Raw genomic sequence first — 20519 nt, forward strand, 5'->3', positions numbered from 1 at the left:
TAGTCAGAATCCTCCATCTTGACATCTCTAACGTAAAATTATGATAACCATTTGGGATTTCTAGCTATGAACTGTCATTTACTTCTTAGAAGCCTTAAACCTCAAACTACATTTCTATGCATATTTAAGCATTATGATACTGTTACCCTCACTGTTGGGAGAAGTGATTTCTGCAATGTTTTCTAATCCTCTTTGGCTATTTACAGTTGCACGGACTGCCTGCTTTCAATAATACCGTTGTTTTCCTTGCAGAACATACCAGCTAAAAACCTCTTGTATCATTGGGAAGGGGCCCAGCCACACCATGTGACCCTACTCCAGTGATCACCAACCAGTAGATCAGCATCTACTGGTATATCTTGGAGCTTCTGACAAGTGATCCCGACTGGTTTGGCCAAGAGGCTATCAAGTCCAATCCATCTTGCAATCCAAATACCTTAATCCAAAACCAGAGCCAGCACCCCAACCCACTTCCCCTGCCTGGTGAAAGTGGATGGGGGGGGGGGAGGTAGGGGGAAGAGATGCAGGATGGAATGAGCAGGGGAAAGGCCTCGAAAAAGGGGAATAAAGGAGGCAAGACCACCAGCGGGCACACTCCTGCCTCCTTCCCCTCCCCCTTTTATGGAGCCAGTTGCGGGGGGGGGCATTTCAATATAAAAGCAGAGCCAAGGTGCCCGCTGGGAGGCACAGGCTGCGAGTCACCAGCCCCGCAGCGCCCCCTGCTGCAAGGCACCTAGTTCCAGTGCCAGCAGGCTGCGCGCGCCGGACTAACACGCACGTTTCCAGCCCACCGCGGCCAAACGGAACAGAATTGTCCCGAGGACCCCCCCCCCCCCACCGCCCCGCCTTAAATGGTGTTAATTCTGCCCCGCCCCCTTGATGCGTCACAGACACGCGACTCGAACTCCGGGTGGTCGCGCCCTCCCCGGCGGGTGGGAAGCGAGATCTCGCGAGGTTTCGACTAGGTCAGGCGGGTGTCGCTCGATGCGGGGGGGGGGAGGCGGGTATCTTGCGTTTGTACGTCGAACTCTGTAACAACAGGCACGTCAGCGGCCGGCGATTTAGCGCCTGCGGGAAGCAGGGGCGGGTACGTGCGGGCGTGTGTGTGCACGCGCGCGGATGGGGGGGGGGGGTGAGATTCCCCTGTGCGTCTAGGGAGCTGGGCCCGAGCTCGCCTCGCGCCGACCTGGCAAAGACAGAGCGCGTGCTGCTCCAGCCCCGCCCCCTGCGTCATTGGCCTGGCGCGTGCGGCTGCGGGGTTGCCCTGGGAAGCGGGGCCCCCTGCCAGCCGGGTTCGGGCGCTGCCGGGCCCCTTGTTGCTTCCGCTCTGACACTGGACCCCCGAAGGGGCTACGCTTCTGTGCGCCTCGTGGCCTGCTGGGAATCCCGCCCTGGCCTAGCGCCCCAGTCTAGGGCTGTTGTTGGGTGACCCTGTGCGTACGGGCCGGGCAGGAGTGTGAGGCGATAGTAGCTCCCCCCCCCCCCCCATGGTTGGCAGACGAATGTGTCAAACACAGAGGCTACATCTAGACCGGCATGATTTTCCACAAATGCCTTTAACGGAAAAGTTTTTCCGTTAAAGGGATTTGTAGAAAAGAGCGTCTAGATTGGCAGGGACGCTGTTCCACAAAAGCACTTTTTGCGGAAAAGCGTCCGTGCCAATCTAGACGTGCTTTTCTGCAAAAAAAGCCCCGGTCGCCATTTTCACGATCGGGGCATTTTTGCACAAAACAAATCTGAGCTGTCTACACTGGCCCTTTTGCGCAAAAGGACTTTTGCCCAAACGGGAGCAGCGTAGTATTTCTGCAAGAAGCACTGATTTCTTACATGAGATCGTCAATGTTCTTGTGGAAATTCAAGCGGCCAGTGTAGACAGCTGGCAAGTGCTTTTGCGGAAGAACTTGCCAGTGTAGACACAGCTAGAGTGTGTGGGCAGGGGCACCCTAGTGAGCTTTCCTTCCCAGTTGGGCTGCCATGTGAAATTGACTCCTGATTTTCTTTCTTATATTATCATGTTTTAAGCACTTAATCGTGGCTATCTCCAACCAAGGAACGCATTTTTAATGTCTGCATACTTGTGTAGCGCTTGTATTTACGTAGCTGTGCTGGTCTCTCATGCAGGGGAAGCAGAGCTGTCCCATAAATAGAGGGCTGGGTTATGCATCCTGCTCCTTCTGCCTGAGGTGGATCTGCCCTGGATGAGGGGCTGTGGGATGGGGACATAGGCCTGGGGTTCCCATGTCTGCCCAGGCTCCTGTCTGGAGGGTCAGGGACTCTGGGGGTAGAAGAGGTGTGAGCCCATGGCCTCTTGACTCCCTCTCTCTTCCAAGAACACCTGATCCCAGGATATTAGGAAGACAAAGTAGTTGAAGAGGTGTTATTTTATTGGATCAACTTAACCAGAGACAAGGTTACACAGAGCTCTTCAACTTAAAAGCTTGGCTTTTACACCAACAGCACTTGACCCAATGAAGGGTATTATTTCACCCATGTTGTCTCTGTAGAGCTTGTATTGTCACTTGCAAAATATGGCCTGATACTACAATGTGATTTGTTAAAGCAGAGTCTTTATGGATCAGCTTGCATGATGTATTACTGATTACATTGTCGGTCTGAAAATTTGTGTGTCCATCTTGCCTTACAATGTTAGGTTTTTCTAAATTAAGACTATGTTGTTCATGAATAGTTTAGTTTAAGTTAATGAGACTATTTGTTTGCATGGCCATTAAGCACATTTTTTAGAACCAAGATTTAAATTGCGGGGAGTGGATATAATGGACACTGGGTGTGATCCACAAAGGATCTTGTTGCTGAAGCCTCATTTTTAGCATCAGTACCAGCCACAGAACTCCCACACAGCTGCTGCCTAACCTTGTAGATTCCTAGTTGGGGGGAGAGTATGTTTTTGCTTGTATGGCTCTGCTGCCTTGTTCTAGGCCTCTAAGTGCCTCAGATTAAGGATTTTAAATATTGGTTAATTCAATAGTCGATTAACCTCATGAATTCTTATCGGTTACTTGACTCGGGGGTGGGGCTGGCAGCCAGTATGCTCTGGTCTGCAAGGGGAGCCAGTTTAAAAATCAGCCCCTGTCTGGGGAGGGGCGTTGAGCTCCTGGACCCAGCTCAAGCCAGAACTGAGCTGTGCTGCCTGCCCACCTGTCTCCTAATACACTTTAGAAGCAAACAAACAAAAAACCCTCAAAGACCTGGCTTGTAAGTGAGAAGGGAAAAAGCCCTCCCCCAACTGAAAAGAAAAAAAAAGAGACTTCTCTGACTCCCTTCAAGTTCCTGCACCAAGGGGAGAGTGGAATGCCGAGGCTCAGGGCTTATCCCAGGGAGCTGGGGCTAGTAGAGTCTGTGGGGCCCCTAGGCTCTGGGGTAGGGCCAAAAATGAAAAGCTCAGTGTGTGGGGGAAGGGGGCTGTCAGGGATGGGGTCTGGGTGGCATGTAGGGTTCAGAAGCAGGCTAGGGTGGGGGCTGGGTGGGGTGCAGGAGTGGGCTGGGAGAGTGGGTGTGTGTGCAAGGAGGGTAGGAGTGCAGGGCCTAGGTGGGAGCAAGTAGGAGGAGAGGGTCTGGGAGGGTGCAGAATCTGGGCAGGAGGTAAGGTGCAGGAGTGAGCTGTGTGGGGTTTGGGCAGGAGGTGGCAGAGTATGGGGGCACCTACCCGAGGAGGGCAGGTAGCTTCACATGGCTCTTAGCTTGCAGGCGTTGTGATCCCTACTGTCCCATTGGCCATGGTTCCTAGCCAATGGGAGTGATAGAGGTGGCGCCTACAAGCCATCGCAAGGACAGAACTTCCCAGTGCTGCTGTGCAGAGCTGTTTCCTCGTGCCAGACAGAGCACGCTGGCCAAATATAGCCCGTGGCTTGTCTGGATCCACACTGTGAGGCTCAGAGCATCTCCCCCCAGGAGTGGTATAGCTTTTCCATCTCTGCTGTAAGGGTTAACCATATCACTGGGATTTCACATGGCTCCCATGGGAGGGTCAGGGCCTTGACATACAGCATCTTTTTTGTCACTCAACTTGGTTTTGACTTTTTCTGTTTTCACCAGGTATTTTGAAGATTATTATTGGATGATGGGACATCTCCTTTGCATAGCCTTGTAATGTCCAGCAATAAATTCATCTGGTGGTGTGATAGCTCCCTCATTCATTACAAGTCTATGTCAGTAAAATGCTCCCGCCTTGAGCTCATCCATGTATTGTTACACCACCTGGATTCAGGGGCTACATTATAGAGGAATGTGGGCCACTAAACGCATGTGTAGCACCCAAAAGCAATGGCCTCCATTGAAAGAAGATGGACTGCATGGTTGCGTATTTTTAAAAATTCAGCAGTTTTGGACTGGTGTTCTGGATTACTGCAATCTAAGATCCACACATGTTAAATCCACACACAATGTAAGTAGCTACTTAATTTATTTTTTTGCTGGTGGTATAGGTATTCATGGTGCAACAAGACCAGATTCCTTCCTCTAGAGTTTACTATCTTAGGTTTTAATGAATTGAGGACAATTCACATCAAGGATTGCAAGTTAGGACCCTAACTCGGAAAAATTACCCAACTAAGGAGTGGAGATAGGGAAGTAACAGAAGATAGGTGACTTGCCATATAGGTTTCTTATATGTCTGGTTTTGTTAAGAGAAAAATAAAATCTCAGTGCAGTTATAATGTAGGGAAAATATGATTACAAGCAGAAGACTAGCTGAAAGAAATGAGTGTTTAGGAGAGAATTGCCTGAGGGCATGTACTGAGGTGATTTTATTTACCAAAGAAGGGATCTAGTCCACATGTGGGGGTTGAGGCACAAACACTAGATGTAGAGGTAAAAGATTTGATAAGGAATCATAGAACTTTTGTATGACTTAGGAAAATATCCAAAGAGAAAAGCCTACAGTTGTGGAAAGATTGAAGCAGTGGAAAAGATCATTTAAAATATAAATTTTTCTGGGCCTATGCACATCACGTTCTACACAAGCTGTCTGTAAGTGACAGAGTATATTGTACATAGTTTTAGACATCTACTTTGATTAGTTCCAACTTTGAAAATGTAAATTGTTACATGCTATTATGTATCATAAATAGTAGCATATAACATGTTATACAGTAATTCCTCATTTAACAAGGAGATACGTTTCAGAAAATGATCGTGCTAAGTGAAAACGTGTTACGCGGGGTCAATTTTCCCATTGAAAATTATGGAAAAGGTGGGGGTTGCGTTTGTGCTCACGGCTCCAGCCTGCACTTGTTAGCAGCTGGGACAGGGACATAAAGTTGGGGGAGAAAGGGAACTGGGTTATAGCAGGGAGGGGAGGTATTTAGCTCCGGGGAAGGAAAGGGGAGGAGAGGGGAGGGAGCTTGCAGCCGGCGGCTGTTTCCCCCTCAGCAGCTGCACGGGGCTTCCCCTGCCTCCTTGCAAAGCGGTGGAGGTTCACCGCGCCGTTCCCTGGCAACCCCCTCTGTTCAGATGCCTCGCTTCCTCTCCTCCGCCCCCCACTTGCAGCCGGCGGCTGGGTTTCCCCAGCTGGCCGGTTGCCGGCAGCTACGCGGGGCTTTCCCTGCCTCTTTGCAAAGCGGTGGAGGTTTGCTGCTCGCCACACTGTTCCCTGGCGACCCCTCCTCCACACAGCTGCCGGCAACCGGCCGGCCGGTTGGGGAAATCGTGTTATTGCAGGGACGGTCGTGTTGTTCAAAAAATGTTCCCTAAAAAAAAAAATTTTTGCTATTGCAAAAACTTGTTTAGTGGACACGTGTTAAGCGAGAAATTACTGTATTATGGTAGTACGTTAGGGACTATACAAATAGGCAAATGACACAGAGCTTATATTCATCTTTCTAAGGAAAACATCCCCAGCCAGTTTTAAAGAACACATTGTCACTTTTCACAGCATTATCTCAAATATGTCAGATAATAAATAAGCTGAGAATTTCCTGCAACCATTTATTTTATTCTTTCCTTCAAAAGATTAACCTTTGATTGTCTGAATATGCTTGTCCCAGGTACAGAATGAATGGCTGATAAAGGACATGGCAATGGCTGTTAGTGCTGAGGAAGTTAAAACAGCCTATGGGAAAGGGCCCAAAGTAACATACGATGAAAGACAGTTCATGATGGAAGGTATTTAATACTTTTTTCCCCCCTCAGTTAAACCCAAAACAAAATGTGTTTATCATCAAGTTACTGTGTTATAGCAATTTAAGGGTTTTTTTAAAGCCACTTATAGGAATTTTGTATTGGTAATTAAAAAAATTGTATATTTTTTTCAACAGTGCACTAAATAATAATTGTCATGGTTCAGTGTGGTACGTTCTGTAATTTAAAAAAAATAAATCCCAGTTTTATTAACCCCAGACACTACTGGTTCAATCCAGATGAAGTCAGCAGAAGATTTTTATATATAGTTTGGGGCTTGGCTGATTATTCAGAAGAAGCTAGAACAGTCTAATGAATGAGTAGGACTCATTCTGATATTATTTTCTAGCCAGAAAAGTTGACAGTCTTTATGGGCCCCTGGGCAAGGTGAGGGGGTGGCTCTGTGTTCCCAGAAGGGACAGGGCCAAGGGTAGGTGGCCCTCAGCTTTGCCCAAAGTGTGATGAGCCTGTCTCTAGTTGTTTACTAGAAAATTTTAGCTTGTATAGTGGGAACGCAAGATGATTTAGTAATGGAGTCTTTGTTTGTGTTTTGGGTTCAATCCAAAGCACACTGAAATCAGTGGAAGTACTTGTTTGACTTCAGTAGTTTTTTAATCAGAGCGTTTGCGTTTTGGGCTGCCCACCAATTTGGGACTTCTGTGGTTTTGAAGGTAAACCAAGAGCAGACTTTCATAAGTACTTACTCCTATATGATTTCTTGGTGCTTATTAAATTGATAGATATTTATAATCTCTGGAAAGCTGTTTCAATGTGAGTATAAATTTGTAAATACGTTGCATTTTTTCCTTTCATGTCTTTGCTTATTTTCTTAAGATAAATTCTCAATTAAATTATAAGCGTATTTATTCTACTAGCAATGCACTGTAGCTAACCATTCTGTGTGCTAATGTAATATTTTAAGTCTTTTCATTTAATGCCAATACAAGTTGGACATCTCTTATCTGGTTCCCTTGGTACCTGACTGGTCTTAAACCAGGGAATTAGCCTGACTAGAGAAGGTTCCCTGCCACAGCCCTTAGCCACCTATTCTGCCAGGTGGTGGGGGCACTACCTCTAGTCCCTGCAGGGTTGCTTGCTGACCCCACTGCTGCTGGCCCAGCCAGGCTGCCTGCTGGGCTCCAGCAGCCCGTGCAACCCAATGCTGCAGCAGGCTCCAGCTCCGCGCTGTCATGGGCTGCCCGGGAGGCTGGCTCTGGTCCTGGTTGGGCTCCTGTGGGCTGCCAAGTGCTCGGCTCCAGTCCCAGCCCCGCAGCAGCCTACGGGTTCTGGCTCCACTTTCGTGAGCTGTCCAGTGCTCCAGCCCCACACTGCTGGCGGCTGCTCCAACCTGAACCCAGTGCCACAGGCTGATGGGGGCTGCCAGGAGCTGCAGCCAAGTCCAACCGTGCTGCTTTAGGCTAATGGGAGCTGCCACCATCCCTTGCCCTGTCCTTCTGCTTCAGCCCGACTCCTCCTGGGTTGCCCTTCTGCCCCTAGGCTACTGGGATTCTCTGATCCAATAAACTCCGTGGTCCTACTAGACCAGAGAATTCTGGTTTGGGGAAGTGCAACCTGTATTTATTTTATCTTACATGTCTGATAGCTCTCATTCAATATATTGCCCATTTGTTGGCAGTTCCTTTTTGTTATTTCTTGTTAAAAATTTTGGTGAAAAAAGTCTATAGCAAAGGATAGACAGTGGGAGGTTATTTTGAAAATAGTATGGGGGCGGTTTGTGTTTTTGTTTCTACTATTTGGAACACAATTATCAGAAGCCCCAATAGAGACTGAGGCCCCATTGTGCTAGCTGGTGTACATATACATAGTAAGAGAGCGCCCTGCCCTCAAATGCTCAGAGTGTAGAATACTAGAACTGGAAGGGACCTCGAGACGTCATCAAGTCCAGTTCTCTGCCCTCACGGCAGGACCAAGCACTGTCTAGATCATCCCTGACAAGCGTCTGTCAAACTTGCTCTTAAATATCTCCAGCGATGGAGATTCCACAACCCTCCTAGGCAATTTGTTCCATTGTTTAACCACCCTTACAGGAAGTTTTTCCTAATGGCCAACCTAAACCTCCCTTGCTGCAGTTTAAGCCCATTGCTTCTTGTCCTAAAGGTTACCGTCATGTAATACAGGCCGTCCTCGCTATAAGTCAAAGATACGTTCCAAAAAGCTTGGACTTATAGTGAAACAATGTAAAGTTGGGAATTGTTTCCCCATTGCTGACTTCCACTTGCACAAATTGGGGGGAGGGGGGGAGGGTTGAGTGACGTAAGAGCAGGGAATGGGAGGACTTATAACGCATTAGTTCCTACGAGCATCAATGCCTTAAGTGCAGAATGGATGCATACCGGAGTGACTTATAGCGGGGACGCCCTGCATATGCATATTCAGTGAGTAAGCAAACATCCTTCATCCACCCACATGTACTACATTGCAGAGTCAGGGCTTAAATAGACAAGATGGATTAAGCAAAGTAATACCAACTCTATAGAAATTGATTTCTCTTTGGCTCTTAAAATAATTAAAATATACTTTCAGTCCAAATTAGTTTTGCGCAAATAAGTAGCTGCATCCTCACTACTGGTTCCACTTCATTTAGGGTCTCTGCAAGTCTTGAAACAATTGTTCTATGCAACACTTAAGAAAAGGGCTTTTGTGGCAGTCAGCTCAAGCTGTTCTTTTGTGCCTCTGGCACTAAACTCTCTTATGGGCTTGCCAGCCTTTCACTTCCAGCACTAAGATTTTGAACTAGTGACCACTTTTATCAGTCAGTGGTAGGGATGTTAAAATGTGTTTATTCAGGTAAACGTATAACTGCAGTGAGGGGAGGGGGGAAAGAGGCGGAGAAGAGGCTCCCCAAGAGACCCCACAGAGAATGTGTTTTTAAGCTGGCTCCCCTTGTCCTCTCTTCCTGCGCTGCTGCTGCCTCTGTATCAGGCAGGTAGCTCTGGTATGCGGCTGATACAGAGGCAGCAGCATGGGGTGGGGCCTGCGTGTAACCGTGCATGTTAGCCAATTATGTACACGTTTACACTTTCACATCCCTTCTCAGTGGTCCGATGTAATAACCAAAAGGCCAGGTAAAATTGCTGCTATTCTTACAAAGGAAGTTTTAAACAATTGAGGGGAGGAGGGAGAAGAAAGGATAGTTCTAAATTTGAATTGATTTGATGTATAGACAGAAGGACAGAACTTTAATAAACAAAGGCTTATTAATGATTCATGAGTGTTTTTTTATTGTTACTACTCCAGTGCTACAGATTTATAAACCCATGTCGTTTGACTCTTACTCTAACCAAAAGTGTATCCTAAGGACCCAGTTGTGGCTAGGGGTGTAAAATCTCAGTTAATTGGTTAATCGCTTAAACCTTATGTTTAACCAGTTAACCAATTAAGTGGGATTCCACTCCAGCTTCTCTCCCCCCTGCCTTTGGGGGCTGTCGCTGCCAGCCCTTCCTCCCCCTCTTCCCCTCCTCCTCCCATACACAGGGTGGCTGTTTTCTGCTCCCAGGCCTCCCACGCAGGGCAACTGACTCCCAACTCATGCAGGACTGCTCCTGGATACTGGTTAACCGGTTACCCATTCACATTCCTAATTGAGGCACACAGTAGCAGTCTTTATACCCTTCCTACTTGCGCATACATTGGGTGCCAGGTTGTCCACCATTTTGTTTTCCCAGCTGGCTGTCTTCCTGGGGGGTTGCAGCACTTTGATATGGGGCTGGCCAGCATTTTGTCTTCCCAGCTCAGCATCCGAAACATACGTGGTGGGGGTGGGGGAAGTGGCACGGGAGCAGATGCTCTAAATTAAAGGGGATGTAACAAAAGTTCCTGGCATGGTGTGTGGTTGTGTTTTTTGGTTTTGGGGGTTTTTTTGCTCAACAAAAATTTTCTCTAGGGATCGTGAATGAAAAAAGGTTGAGCACCACTGACCTAAAGTGCAAAGGAGCCTGTGTAAGACCAACTACAAAAAAGGCCTTGCACAGAAGACCCCCTACTTCAAGGTATAGAGTCTGCTCTTTCTGCTCACGTCTTGTTTAACAGAAGATTCAGGAATGCTTTTGATGCATGGGAAATGGGTTAGCCAAAGGTGGGAAGGGTTGATTTGAAAGTGACCTGGTGTGAGGCCAAAGCAAACTTCTCTTTCTGCCTTTGCAATGCCTCTTAGGCATTCTGTGCAATAGGGGCACCAGTTAGCATACCCCATGGTATTGCCGTACTTTGTGCCATGTGGCAAACCAATCCATAAAAAGTCTCTGAACAGAGAGAAGTTATCTTTTCTCTCTTGTTGAAACAGCACTAATATTAATCTCTACTTGAGTCATGTGTATCTCTTTTTGCGCCCCTTACATGCAGTTATGCTCTTTGAAAATGTTAGCAAGCAAGAAGTTCCTGATGTTCCCAGATACAACAGTCAACATCAAATGTAATATAAATTAAACAGGAGAAATATTTGTTAATTAACAGACAAAACAAAGAGAAAGCAAAAAAAAAAAGGGGGGGGGGGTGAAATGCACATACCTTATCTTGGAAACTAAAGTAAAGCTCTGTAAGTTGACATTCAGGTTATGGAGAAATGTAGAGGAAAACAGATGCTCCCATTGAGTTCCATAACAGACCACAGTTTTGATTTTATTTAATCTGTTATCATTTTCATACCTCCTTTTCTGTATCCTGTCATTTAAAAAAGCATTGGTGTCACCTTTTCAGTAAACTCTAGGGTTAGATTATCTTTTACATATACGGGTGTTTTTTTAATATATCCAATTTCAGAATAAACAAATCTTTATTTTGCTCTCTCCCTTTTACATTTGTTATCTTCTTGAAATACATTTTCAATGGCGTTTATTTTGTCTTAGTATTGTCTTAGCAATGCTACATAAAATATTCCTGTATATTCTTCCATTTCTTTTCTCACATATTACATAATTTGCTTGTTATACAGCTAATTGGTTTACAATATATCTCACTTTTCTTGAAATATATATCTACTATTTTGTAAATTACAGCTGCATACTGGTGTTTTGTGCCACAGAGAATAAAGTTCTGTGAATTAAATATGACAGTTATAACTAAGTTAGTACTATATAGGAAAAATAGAGATTAAAATACAGATAATTATCACTCAGTCATGTTGATTTCTTCCTGTCTGCAAAATTTTGTTTCTGCAGCAAAAATGAAACATCTCAACCTGTCATTTGCAGCTTGTGGATTTCTGGGTATATACCACTTGGGGGCAGCATCTGCTCTTTATAGGCATGGTAAAAAGTTACTGAAGGTTGTGAAGGCTTTTGCAGGAGCTTCTGCAGGATCACTGGTTGCCACAGTTCTGTTAACAATGCCAGAAAATATAGAGGTAATTGAAGAGTAACTAATTCACTTTGACCATAGATTTTTTTTTTAACTTACATTTCTAAAGTAAGGTTTTTAGATTGGCACTACTTTTATTTGGTGAACAGTATTTTTAAGTTCTTGTCTAGGAGCAAAGCTTATAATTCTTTGTTTTCCCTCATATAGAAAGTGTGTGCGTATATTCCTCGTACAATTTTTAAAAACACTTATCAGCTTTTGATGTGCCCAAGTTACATCAGAAGATTGCACTTTAGCTGTATAATAAAGTCATATGGCATGCATACACATATACTGTTTGTATCCTTAGAATTTAAGACAGTGGTTCTCATCAGGGTGCCTATGGTTCCCTGGGAGTCCATGAGCCAGTTTCAGGACCATCTGCAAGCTCTAAGCCTAGTGTCCTATAGAGAAGCCTTGACCCCAGAGGCAGAGATGGAAGAAGGTTTGGGGATGCATTGACTCCCAAGCTGCAGTGCCATAACGTAAGCAGGCAGTCCCAGCAGTAGCTTCATAAACCTCTCCACCTCCAAAACCCTGCCCTCTGACTAGGTGGGCTGTGGGAAGCTGGAGCTGGAAAGTGTGGAATAACTGCTGTTCTAGCTGAGGTAACAGAGGGTGTAGTGCCGCACTCCATCGTTGTGTCCTAGTGCCCAGGGCTGTTACTGCTCCTTAGCTTCCAGCCCCCTTTGACTGCTTACACAGCCAGTAAGAGCCACCAGGGTCCAGAGACTTGGTTCCAGCAGTGCCTTCAGGGAGCAGCAACTGGGGGACAGGGTGGCCTCCTGGCACAATCTGTAGCTGCCCCTATCCCTGCCCCATGAGCTACCCTGGCCTGTATATAGTCCCTAGTAGACCTCTCACTGCACCTCAGAAGTTTTCAGTCTTTTTGAGCTGAGCTCCTACTCTTTGAGTTATATTTTTTGTTTGCGCCTCCCCCTTGAATGGTCAGTTGAGTTGGATGGGAGAGGTGACACTCCCTTCCTGAGGCCTGCTGTGTCAAGGTGGCCCAAGCATTGCCCCCACCTCATATAGAAGTCAGTTTATTACTATGCCCAAGGTCCCTGGCCAGTGGCCAGATGCCATGGCAGGGCAGAAGCCCAGAGGGCCCCGCTGTAGGTGCTTGAAGCCCACAGTCCGTAAGCCTCACCACACCTCTGCCTCAGGCCCTGGAGTTTTTATAGTATGTTGCAGGGGCTACAGAAAGAAAAAGGTTGAGATCCCCTGGTTTAGGAGGTACTATGAAAAGGGAAGAGGTGAGTGAGATTTGTATTAGTTATGGCTTTTAATTTTTTTAATGTTTGATGTAGAAAAGTAATAAGTTTCTTTCCTAGGCTAGTTGTTACAACCACTGCTGATACTGTTCAGTAAACATGAAGTGCTGTCTTTGAAAGGAAGAAAATATAAGAAACAGATAATATCAGTCAAAGTGATTCTCCATTTTGTCCAAGGTCTACTTTGGTAGAACAAAGGGGGGCATATTAGTAAGAATCCAGGCCTGCACAATTTGCGGCTGTCCTTGAGAACTTATGCCAGTAGAGGATGATGCATACCAGTTGTAGAACTCTGCTCTACCACTCTCCTGCCCCACCCAGGCCTTACTCTCCAAAATAATCCCCTCCTCCTTAGGTTGGAAGTGGGGAGGGAGTGGTGAAGCAGCAGAACTATCTAATGGAGAGTTCTCTGCAGCAGCAGTTCTCTGTGCTATCTAGGCTCATTAAAGATCATTTTGCGCTTCTTATGCAGTCCAAAGTGGCCTTAATAGACCAGAGAATCCAATCGATAATGTAAAATAAAACTATAATGCACTGAATACTAGCCAGTGTTCCCTCTATTTTTTTCCATTCATGTGCAGGGTACGTGTTGTTATGTGCACTGGTGCATGTGCTGTTGTGCACCACCAGTAAAATCAAAAATATCTCTAGATCGAAAATATATATTTTTTAAAGTTATCATATGAATAATTACTCCAGCCAGGACAGGTTAGAACTTACTGTTTTGACCTATAAAAATAAGTTGGTCTCAGACTTGTTTAAAGTCAAGATTTGTTTCTAGTACAAAACAGTTGGCATTAATTCACACACATACTGGCAATCTGGACAGAGAGCCTGATCAGAGAGACTAAATTGTTCTCTATCACTAGGGTGATTGTTTAGGTGGGCCACATTTACTGTGAATAAGAAGCCTTCTTTTTTCACAGTGGTCAGTCTTTACCTTTTCTGAGTACTGATTTTTATTAATACATAACCAAAACAAACAACAAAACATCTGTAAACTGATGTCTCCAAGTGGTTGAACCAAAATTTTATTTTTTTTATTTACTTATTGCAACAAATTCAGTATTTCACCATGCAGGAAGCTATTAACCGAAGAAGTCTAAACTATTTATATACCATTCTAATGTGTAACTGAATACTTACATGGTTTGGGGGACATGTTTCTTAAAAAAACGGTTTTGAAAACTGGATTGCAGATTCTTTAAGACACTAGAATGAGAACAGCTCTTTTCACAAAATGTTATTGGAATTCATACAGATACAGTTTTTCTAATGTCAAGAATTCAAAGTCCAAAGCTAGATCTCCCTGAAAATTATTTTAAAAGCAAATAAATATTGGGTTCTTTTGATTTGCCTTCTAACAGTTGAGCTTCTGGTATTTCAGGGTTCAGATTTCCAAACTTTGATAGCCAATTATGGGGTTTGGAAACTTTCTTTAAAAAAAAAAAAAAAGTGATACTTTTTCCCTTTTAATGTGACATTAAGACCTGGGAATTAAAACATTGGGTGCTGCAAGACTTGTCAATAAACTGATGAGAGATGGCAGTATATTCAGTATTTGCATGCGAATATTAATTGAATATGTTGTGACAAATATATTTACTATACATAAAGTAATTGTGTTCAGCAACTTCAGAGATCTGGTTCTTCATTACATATAGAAAATGAAATTATTGGGGTGATTTTATAGGATCAGAATTGTGGAAGGCACTTAGGGGTATGTAGATTAGTCTCTTGTGAGTCAGAAACTCTGTTCTATTTATTCCATTTCAAATTGATTGTATTTACTGCAGATTAATTCTCAGAGGGCATGTCTACATAGCAGGGCTAACCCAAAATAAGCTATGCAACTTGAGCTACACTAATTATGTAGTTTAAATCGAAATAGCTTATTTCAACTTTTGGTGCAGTCTACACAGCAGTTATTTTGAGAGAGGGCACTCTTCTCCCATCTTCCCTTACTCTTCATACAATGAGGGTTACAGGAGTTGGAGTAAGGAGTCCTCCAGCTCGACATTGAAATAACTGCCTGCTGTGTAGACACAGACTAAGTTATTTCAGAATGTCAGTTATTCTGAAATTACACTGCTGTATAGACATACCCAAAATGTCCTATATGCATCAGTTTTGCTTACCCGCTTCAGTTGTTACCAGCGCTTGCCAATTTTTCCCAGTAACTGCAGAAATCTTGGAATTAAAGGCTTTTGCATCAATGAGGAAGGAACCTTTAAATACCTTTTCAGTGTTTCTTTTAAAATGGTTGTCTTAAAGTACATCATCTGTATTTGTATCATTTAAGTGAATTTTAAGAGGACATTGTCCATTGAAAATCTCTAATATAAAAGCTAATTTTTGCATTGTTACATGTCCATGGATTCCTCATATAATGGGTGGGTCATAGAAAACAGCATACCTCTAGGTCTAGGACAGTGTTCCCTGTAAGTCTTTCTACCCATTTGCAGAATAAATTTTATGTGCACCAAGACACGTGTGGATATGCATCACCAATAGTAACACACATTGCCAGGTGTACCCGGCTGTGGGCACTCTGCTAATGAGCCCGACTGTCCTGGGTGGCTGCCCAAGTGCTCAGGGAACACTTCTCTGGGATTTTTCTTTCACCTGGAAACATATACTATGTATATAACTTACACATTATTTTCCACCACACATAAGTGAGGTGGGTGTGCTGTAAAGTAGTTCTTTATCCACTTCTGGTTTATCTGTAATGGGATATGAGCAAACATAGACTTTATCAATTATCTTGTAACTCGTTTTTGGTAAAGTGTAAATTCTCATCAATTAATATGCTATGGGAAAACCATTTGTTACACTACAATTACCATTTGGTGTAATTCAGGTACATATATTTTTTATTAACAATAGAATCTTTTAAACTAAACATTTTAATTTTCAGGAATGTGAAGAGTTTACCTATAAGTTTGCAGATGAAATTAGAAAACTGTACTTTGGTGCAGCAACACCAGGTTATGATTTCATGACAAAACTTAGGTATGTATCTTAATATACTTTTCTAAGTTAAATTCAATATAAAAATCAAAATAAATGAAAATAGTGAAATTCAGCTTTCTTCTTCTGAAATATTTATAAGCTGTTCAGTAATTAATTGTGAATAATGTTAATCATTTTCTTTATTACAGGGCAGGTATAGAGTCTTTTCTACCTTCTAATGCTCATGAGATAGCAGAGAATCGTCTCTATGTATCAATCACCAACACTAAAAATGGAAAAAATCATTTGGTTTCAAATTTTGGCTCCAGGGAAGACCTCATTAAGGTAACAAAGTTGCATATCACCTCTGTAAATGAAATGAATGCCTGTCTCCTCAAAGTCTTTGAACTTTCTCACCCATTATCAAGACAGTTTCCCCAATTATCACCTGTAATACCATTAACTCACAAACATCCCACTCTCCCTACCTTTAATATCAGCAATTCACAGACACTTACCTTCCTTCCTCCCCCTTCCCACCCCCCCGCATCCTCCTTCTGTTCTGCAATGTGATTTGTCCTTTTCATATTTGTTCTTTTTTTTAAATTGTATCTTTGGTATATATGGTTGTGACTACTTTCTTCCACTATTTGATCTGAGGAAGTGGGTCTGGCCCACGAAAGCTCATCATCTAATAAACCATCTTGTTAGTCTTTAAAGTGCTACATTGTCCTGCATTTTGCTTCAACTACCCCAGACTAACACGGCTACATTTCTATCACTTGTCTCCTCAAGTTTGGGGCATCTTTTTTTTTTAATTAATTGGACTAATTCTTTTTACTGACTTGAGTAATCTGATTGGCTTCAGTGGGATTGCCAAATAAACAAGGCACTCAAAATTATAGATGCTTAGTAACACCATTGTGGTTAAGGTTGTGTCAACTTATGTTTAAAGATAAGAGCTTAAGTCTTCTAAAATCAACTTACTTAATTCAATTCCTTTCAAATGTGGTGTGCCTCATGACGGTGCAGAATAAAGTTAGTGACCCAGAGTTGGGCTAGGAGTCCAGAGATACAAACCATGAAAAACACTACACATTTTTCAAAAAAGTTTCTAGGTAGTGTGGCTTTGTAGCAGTAGTTCAAACTAGAGCAGTAGTTCAAACTATTGATGTGATGCAAATCAAATGGTCTATTGAGTTTTACCCTCAGTTGTGCATAATGCCTGCTAAATCTTTGCTGGACCCAAAATGAGAACAGTATTTAAGAAAATATATATTATGTTCAGGTTGCATCAACCATACAGAAAAATCCCTACAAGATTTCCATTCCTGCAATTTTATGGGCTTTAAAGTTCAACTCTTGTACAGGCAGTCCCCGGGTTACATGGATCCGACTTACATCGGATCCCTACTTACAAACGGGGTGAGGCAACCCCGCACTAGCTGTTTCCCCCCAGCAGACTAGGGAGACGCGAAGCTAGCGCCTCCCCCAGCAGACCAGGGAGACGCAGAGCGGCTTTTCTCAGCAGACACCTCAGCTTGAGAATAAAGGACTGAGGGAAGTGAGGTGTTGGAGAATAAAACTGAGCTCTGGAAAAATGTTTGGCTAGAGTTTCCCCTACAATATGTACCAGTTCCGACTTACATACAAATTCAACTTAAGAACAAACCTACAGTCCCTATCTTGTACGTAACCCGGGGACTGCCTGTATATGAAAATAGCCATACTGAGTCAGACCAATAGTCTAACACAGTGTTCTGTCTTTGACAGTGGACAGTCAATGCTTAGAGGGAGAACAGATCAGAGCAATTTATTAAGTCCTCTATAGGGCATTCTTGCTATAAATCACCTTGATATACATCCGTTCCGTACTAAAGTTGTTGACGCTTGTAGGAATTGATGTGTTATAGTCCTCTCATTCCCCGCTCTTAAGTTGCACACACACAAAATATTGCGCAAATGGAAGTCAGCTACAGGAAAAAAATCCCAGATTTAAGTTGTTTTGCTATAAGTCCAAGTTTTTTGGACCATATCTTGGACTTCTAGCAAAGACAGCCAGTATCTCCTGACATCCAGTTTCATCTTTGGACAGCCAGAGGTTTAGGGACTTCCAGAGCATGATTACATCCCTACACATCTTGGCTAGTAGCTATTGAGGGTAGTTATCCTCTATGAACTCACTAATTCTTTTTTGAACCAATTTATAATTTTGGCCTTCACGACTCATGGCAGTGACTTACACAGGTTGGCACAAGTACTTCTGCTTGTTTTAAATCTGCCTGTTATTTTAATCAGGTGACTCCTAGGATACATCTACACTGTACACTTATTTCAAACTAAGCTATTTTGGAAGAAATACTTCAAAACAGCTTATTTCAAAATAGCACGGCTGCACTACAGGGAAGCCTCAAAATTAGTCCAAGGCAGGCTTCCCTAACGTGGACATGCTACCTCGATTTAGAGCCCCAGGAAGCACTGCAGAGTAATTACTTTGAATGGCGCTGGGGAGGAGCTATTTCAAAATTGCAGCAATTGAGCGTCCATACTACAGATATTCTGAAATAGTTATTTCGGAATAGGCATTATTCCTCATGTAATGAGGTTTACGGAAGTTGGAATAAGCCGTCTAGTATTTCAGAATAACAGAATTGCTGTGTAGATGTTCACATTGTTATTTTGAAATAACGTGAGTACAACTGTGCTGTGTAGACGCACCCCTAGTTTATGTTGTGCTGGGTCAGTCAGAGATCCCCTTGAGGCTGTCACTCGATGTGGTGAAATACCACTGAGCCAGTCTTCCCGGATACTTCTTTTATTCTATCTTGCTAAAGTAGGCCCTCTGGGCTTCTTCAGCACTGACAAAGAGTTGGTTCACACCCTATGCAGAATTATATAGACGTTGAAATCAGGTCAGCTCTGGGAAGGCTCAGTAAAAGGGACATGTGACAGCCTCCAGGTGCACATAAATCTGTCCTTCTCTATATACAGTTTTATACAAAACAAGCCCATATCACCTGCCCTCTTTCTTATGATAAAAGAGATATGCACAGATGCTCCCCTCCTCTACAGGTAACAATTGTTTACAATCGGTTTATTAATAGTCAAAAGTGATATTATGAAGTATAAAAAGTAGGATTTAAGTAAGTTACTAAGCAAAATAAAACACCTCAGCTAACCCTAACACACTAAAAAAACTTGTTACATGATATTCTTGCGCCGACTATACGTCCCGGATTTTCCGGGACTATCCCAATTTTAAATAGTCCTGTCCCAGTGTCCCCATCAGGTAGTGAAATATCCAGAAGGACATTTTGGTATTGGTGCATATTTATGCAGTGTTTCTAAATGTCCTTCTGGACATTTCACTACTTGATGGGGACACCGGCCACTCTGCCACCCGTTGCCCCAGGGCCGCACGACCCCTTCCTTCCCTCCACTGCACTGCCCCTGGCACGTGGAGCCATTAGTCTGGCCTTTCCGGGGCGTTTGGCGGACTGGTAACATTTTATTTGCATAGTTTCACAAATATGTAATTGATACGCAAATATATATAAAATATTGCCAGTCTTCCAAAAGTTTGTGAATGGGGTTGCCGGTCCACAGTATAAAAAAGATTGGGAACTATGCACTGGGCTACGTGAGGACAAGGACTGTGCTACACTTGGCCAGAGGAGGCATTGTTATATTCACACACCATCCCATACTCCACCTTTTTCTAAAATAAAAAATTGTTTTTTTTCTGCTGCCTGAACTGTTAAATTGAGAGATACCAATAACTGGAGGAATCACAGACCTTCTGGAAACAGATGGTTTTGACTCTTGAATTAACACTCTTCAGGTCATTCTTAAATATGTTATTTAGTCGCAAGCCTCCACCTAAAATAAAAGAAGTTATGGACTGAGTTGGAGGTTGACTGTCGTGCTAATTCTTCTGCTGTATTCACAACAAACCTCCCCTTAAAATAAAAACATGTTATATTTTGACAGACGCAGCTGGTTACAAGTAGATAGTTTGGGGAATGTGCCAATGCCATTGTTGTTAGTGAACACCCACTGATGTTTCTGTGCAGTAAAGATTTAATAACTCATGTTGTTAGCAGCTGGTCTAACCAAAATGTTTGTTTCTTCAAGTGGGAACTACAGAGGACTCTGTGGTAGGAGGACAAGAAAGGGATTGCTGTTGTTGAGGAAGTAAGGAAATCATGATATATAAACAAACCGGCTACGTCTACATTGGCCCCTTTTCCGGAAGGGGCATGGTAATTTTTGAAATCGCAATAGGGAAATGCGCGGGGGATTTAAATATCCCCCGCGGCATTTAAATAAAAATGTCCGCCGCTTTTTTCCGGCTTTTAGAAAAGCCGGAAAAGAGCGTCTACACTGGCCCCGATCCTCCGGAAAAAGCGCCCTTTTCCGGAGGATCTTATTCCTACTTTGAAGCGCCCTTTGAAGCGCCTTTGAAGCGCCCTTCAAAGTAGGAATAAGATCCTCCGGAAAAGGGCGCTTTTTCCGGAGGATCGGGGCCAGTGTAGACGCTCTTTTCCAGCTTTTCTAAAAGCCGGAAAAAAGCGGCGGACATTTTTATTTAAATGCCGCGGGGGATATTTAAATCCCCCGCGCATTTCCCTATTGCGATTTCAAAAATTACCATGCCCCTTCCGGAAAAGGGGCCAATGTAGACGTAGCCACCCTGTATTGTCTGAGACTATCTATTTTACTTGTCCTTAGGAAGGGGAAAAGGAGGTAACAGCAAGTAGCTACTTCTTGGTATTGGTGCATATTTATTCAGTGTTTCTA

General features: G+C 43.6%; 1 protein-coding gene across 3 annotated transcripts in view; it reads left to right on the plus strand.

Annotated features, from left to right (window-relative positions):
• The first annotated feature begins 941 nt into the window (after nucleotides 1–941).
• PNPLA4 (patatin like domain 4, phospholipase and triacylglycerol lipase) overlaps nucleotides 942–20519 on the plus strand; it is a 41623-nt gene continuing 22045 nt past the window's right edge. Inside the window, exons 1-6 of one of the 3 annotated variants that reach the window (XM_075915329.2) lie at nucleotides 942–965; nucleotides 4054–4402; nucleotides 6003–6120; nucleotides 11313–11497; nucleotides 15685–15779; nucleotides 15929–16064. In XM_075915329.2, coding sequence (XP_075771444.1) covers nucleotides 4199–4402; nucleotides 6003–6120; nucleotides 11313–11497; nucleotides 15685–15779; nucleotides 15929–16064 — 738 coding nt within the window. In that variant the 5' untranslated portion in view covers nucleotides 942–965; nucleotides 4054–4198. Of the gene's footprint in view, nucleotides 1088–1166; nucleotides 1434–4053; nucleotides 4403–6002; nucleotides 6121–11312; nucleotides 11498–15684; nucleotides 15780–15928; nucleotides 16065–20519 lie in introns of those variants that run through there. The other 2 variants (XM_075915316.2, XM_006114120.5) reach the window with 2 other exon arrangements.

The sequence above is a fragment of the Pelodiscus sinensis genome, chromosome 1 (assembly GCF_052426305.1).
Source record: "Pelodiscus sinensis isolate ZL-2025 chromosome 1, ASM5242630v1, whole genome shotgun sequence".
Classification (NCBI taxonomy): Eukaryota; Metazoa; Chordata; order Testudines; family Trionychidae; genus Pelodiscus; species Pelodiscus sinensis.